Genomic DNA, 5000 nt, shown 5'->3' with positions numbered 1-5000 from the left:
CCAGAGTAAATTAAGAACATACTGAGAACATGCCAGGCTGAGAATCAGTTCAAGACGTCTTTGCTTTGCTCACTTGTTTTTACTATCATTTGTTTTTTGTTAGTCTTGTGAGTAGTATAAATAAAGGTAAATGAAATGCAAAACTCTGACTCGTCTGACAAGACAATTAACTCAAATACTTAAGCCCGCTTTAAACGTCGCATTTTACATGTACCGAATCTAATGTAAATGAAAAAAATCTATTGTTTTCTTTCATTTGCATTAGATTCGGCACATGTAAAATACGACGTTTAAAACGGGCCTTAAGGAGGTTTTTTTAACATTCACAATGCATATGAATCTCAACCCCAGAGCTCTTCTCTTGACTTAGGGATAGAAGAGCCCTGGGGAACCCTGAAGCAAAATGTCTTCTCATTGGTTTTCGTGAATAACAATCAAAAGCGTCTCTAATTAGTGCATTCACGTTAGCACGAGGAGTGAGCAGGCGCCGTAAGATGCAAAAAGCCAATTTTTGCCTCTGAGAACCCTACGGCGTATGTTCTCCTACATAGAGTTTCCCAGAGCCTTGAGTCGACCCTAGGCTCTGGAGACGAGAATGAATGCATATGTGGTGTTTTTATTATTGTTTTGGCGCCAACATGGCTGTCCTACAACGTGTGGGCAATCAAAGAATACACAGCTCTTGTACTTTATAATGTTTTAAATTCTATAATGTAATTTCAATCTATGCATCTGGCGATCCTTACTGACAGCTTGGCTTAAACAAAATTTCTTTAGACGCGCCCCACATAATAATTCGTGTATCACGAAATTAAAAGAAACTGAAAAATCTTAGAAAGCCTTTCAAAATCTTCTTCGTTAAAGGCTATCCGTCAATAAATCTTTCAGGGTCCTGATTTGAGTGCGTTCTCTACTTATCATTTCATATTTTTTTGGTAGTATTTTATGTCTATATTTGTTTAAAATATTTCTGTTTGAAGTCAAATAATATTGAACAACATGTCGAATTGCTGCGGCGAACACGTTTTGCTCGCCGCTCCACAAAGACAGCAACCTGTGGCACTTTTTTGTACACAAGCATCTTTACAAGAGCATTTCACTTCTGAGTCCCAGGTATCCTTACAAATCGAAAATGACAAAGTAAAAGTAAGTTTAAAGTAATGCATGAATTTCAGCACTGAAAGAATGTCACCTATATCGTAAACTTCAGAATTGTTCTATTCCTCTTGCTGAATAACTGAACCGCAAAAATTCCGCTAAAGTGATTCTCCAATGTCGGTTTCACTTGTTAAAATCACCCGGTACACCACACGACGATCAGGCTTTTGGCGATGTTTCTTGTTTTCAACGACACGAACTGGCGCGACCACAGGCAGTCCAGACATTATAAGGATTTGTATGGAAATCTCGATAACAAACTATACATTTACACGCAAAAGATCTCAATGAAAAGCCTACTTTATTGTCTTGGTGACTTTCTTGCTTTTTGTGTGGTTATTTGCCTGATTGAATGCGATTTAATTAAGCGACTTCTCAAATTCCCAGGTTGTCACTCGTACCGGCTGGTCATCAACGTTTCACTTATTTGCTCTCACCGTATCGAGTCTCAAGGGAACGGTTGACCATCCGTGTCCAAATTCGTTGTAAGCGAGCCTCCAAGGATTTTTAATTATTTGAAAATTGCTTGCTCCCGCAAGATCAAAGATAATTTTTGGGTGTTTTACCCCATATAATAAATCCTTTATTGACCAAGCTTGTTCGGTCAAGATGGCTGGATATTGGCCTCGTTCTTTTTTGCGTGTTTATGATAAACAAGCAAAAAAAGAACTTGGCCAACATCCAGCTATCTTGACCGAACAAGCATGGTCTATAAGCCATACATATAGAATATTAATGACGTAACAATTTCCTTATTGATGGTTTCTACGTGACGTCATCGTCGCCATGTTGGTGAAACGAAAACAAAAGATCTTTCATTAGCTCGTTTTGTTAGTCCACAAGTGCACATGTCATCATTGTTATCTGTGTCTCTAAAGATTGTTTGCAAACCACCTAAAAATATTTTCGTGTGAAATATCTTCAATGCAATTAATGTCGCGGAACAACGGGAATCACTCTTGCCCAATGCGTGTCTTAATTTAATCAAATGCATTTTATTCCCTACAAATGTCTAAATGGCGCTGTAAGCATACCTTACCGGCTGCCATCATCTCTTTGAACATAGCAATCACATTCAAACATCCTTGACGAAACGCTTCAGAGACTCGCCGGCCGGGAGTAATTTTGGCAAACGTTGCTTTGAAAATATGGGATTTTACACGTTTCCACAGCAGATGCGCCGCTTTCATCCTTACCAGTTTTTTTTTCGATTCTGTCTTTAGCCTGCCTTTCACAAAAATCTTCTTTACCCAACGGATCGGAAAATAGGTTCGAGGCCACGTTAATTACAAAATAGATATTATCCGATTTAGTCTTAGGTACAACCTGAAATCTTAGCTTGGCGTAATCTCCCTATTCCAATGGAAAAGTTTACACATGAAACGCAAAGTTCTTTTTGGTGATTCTGTGATAAATTTCTGAGAAAATTACAATTGACAGCCTCAAGGTTCTTACATAGTGTTCAACTTCAGTGGCCATAAATCAACTCACCGCTTATGCTTTGTGATCATCTTGGCAAAATCATGAGGTGCCCCGATCGACCCGGTTATTAACACCCCTGTTAGTTTATTACATTAAACAGTACTTTTTATAGTTCATAAGCAACTTCAACTGAGTAACTACACAATTTGTGTCAGTATTTGACCGGTCAGATATCTCAGAAAGTCATTTTCAGTCATTTAGAAACTTATAAAAAGAAATAACTTACGGTTTTGCTCCGTGGAGAGGGTGTTTTACCGAGAGCCAGTCGCTTATTTCAATTCCTTGGGAGCTGCAGGCTATATTTTAGTTTCCTTGATGTGTGAGTTTGCCAATTTCACTGAGTACAAATTGACCCAATGGCATGGGGCACTTGACTTAACAGCTCACGGGCACTCAGTAATTAGGCCTGCCAAAAAAATTCATACTTAATTGACCATTCCCCCAAAGTGCTTTTCAGGGCCAATGAAACACAATCAATAAAACGACAGAAAAACAACAACACGGTTAAAAATCACAAGTGGCCGGAGGCAAACCAAATGAATTGGCTGGTTACACGTGGTAATAACGGATCTTGGACCCGGGATCTCCCGATCTTAAGGCAAGTAACCTAACCACTGGGCCGCACTACCTCCTGCAATCTTAGCAAAATTAGTTTATCGAAGCCATGCGCCCTGTCAGGATAATTTGAGCTCACTCAGGCCCGGTTCAGACGTCGCTCCACTTATGTGCAAAACGTAATTGAGTTAAGTCGGACTTTGGAATGACATTGGCGCCACATGTGATCCAGACGGTGCACTGTGTGTCGAGCCTAATCTTTTTTTCACTTGGAAATTCAGCTTTCAAGATGGTGGCTCAATTGTGGAGTACCCCAAGGCTCTGTGCTTGGACCTATCCTCTATTTATTGCATACTGCACCATTAGCTGACTTATTTCGACACCATAACTTGCAATTTCACCTCTATGCTGACGATACGCAACTTCACGTTTTCTTTTTAGCAAACAATGACCTGGAACCGACTGAAGCTGTTGAACGTATCGAGCTATGCCTGACTGATTTTGACAAATGAATGAGTATCAACAAACTAAAATTGAATAAAGAAAAAACTGAGTTCCTCCTGGATTTTTAATTTTTATTTTTTATGACTTGTAAAGCGCTCAGATCACGTCTGCATGGATAGGCGCTATATAAGAAATATTATTATTATTATTATTATTATTAATGGTATGAAAAAAGGGAAAATTGAAAGCTTACCAGCGTCCAAGCTTGACCACCTTTTGTCAAAGAAACAATGCCATTTTATAATCAACTTACTAACCTCACTTGGTCGACGCGTACCGGGGAATATTGTGCTCGCGAGCTCGGACCGTACAGCCACGACCGAGGGCTAAATTTCCCCATGCAGTACGGCCCTCGCGCTCGCATAGTAAGCGGTTATTAATTATTAGCTTCCCAGTGGTATATAGTTTTCCTGGGTTCCTTTAAAAGCAACGATTTTCCAAAACCCCTGAAGGTTGACAGTAGCCTTAAATAAATTATATATCTTATTAGATGTTTTGGTGTTTAGATCGCTGACTCAGTATTTTTACAAGTTGTGCAAAAAACAAACAGCTAGTATGACTCAGCTGCGATATTACACAACAAAACATCTCATGAGCTATTTATTATCAAACTTTTTCGCACTATATTTTTATAATTTAAAAAGTGAATTGTAAACAACTCAGAACGTGTGACATGCAGATTTGTATGTGGCAAGGACCGTGAAGAACCTCAACAGTCAAACCAATTAATTCTCTATTATACAAATAACTAACTGTACAAATATCGTGAAATATTCGTACTCCTTTCGTACACACTTTTCCGCTACATGGAAACCAATAGATGATTTTCACGTGACGTCACAGGGGCCATGTTGGTGCACAGAAAAATAGAGAAAAAAGTCTTTTGGGAATTTGACTCTATTATAATCTGTAAAAAATGAGCCATAACGTGATTGAAAACTATCTATAGCATCAGAATTCGAAATAAATTAGATGCCTACCTGAGGAAGTTTGAATTTATTTCCGCATTTTTGACTACCCTCCATCCATACCTGAAAGATTTTAGAATCGACAAAGACACTTTTGTGAATGCCGACAACCTCCAGTTGATTCCTTTACAAAGCGTTCTGAAGTCTTGTTTACATTCAACACGACTGAATGAACAAGATGATTAAACCAGCAGGCATTTTGCAAGGTGATGAGATGTGACAATTAACATGCAGTAAGAACACACAAAGAAATAGCAGCCTCACACCATATGCCTTCAGTTTGTTAAGCAATAGGAAATGGATCAACAACAAGCAAGTCGGCAGCCTCACACG

General features: G+C 38.9%; 1 protein-coding gene across 2 annotated transcripts in view; it reads right to left on the bottom strand.

The window, feature by feature from the left end:
* Window positions 1–5000, bottom strand: part of LOC138003826 (uncharacterized) — a 19303-nt gene that overhangs the window by 10277 nt on the left and 4026 nt on the right. Inside the window, exons 2-3 of one of the 2 annotated variants that reach the window (XM_068850089.1) lie at window positions 4932–5000; window positions 4680–4730 (exon numbers count right to left, since the gene is read on the bottom strand). The exon at window positions 4932–5000 is cut by the window's right edge and continues 316 nt beyond it. In XM_068850089.1, the coding sequence (XP_068706190.1) occupies window positions 4680–4730; window positions 4932–4936 (56 nt within the window). In that variant the 5' untranslated portion in view covers window positions 4937–5000. The remainder of the gene's footprint in view (window positions 1–4679; window positions 4731–4931) is intronic. The other variant, XM_068850090.1, reaches the window with a different exon arrangement.

This window comes from Montipora foliosa, chromosome 5, assembly GCF_036669935.1.
Source record: "Montipora foliosa isolate CH-2021 chromosome 5, ASM3666993v2, whole genome shotgun sequence".
NCBI lineage: Eukaryota > Metazoa > Cnidaria > Anthozoa > Scleractinia > Acroporidae > Montipora > Montipora foliosa.
Note: the sequence above shows the minus strand (reverse complement) of the source record. Positions and strands in the feature narration are given on the sequence as shown.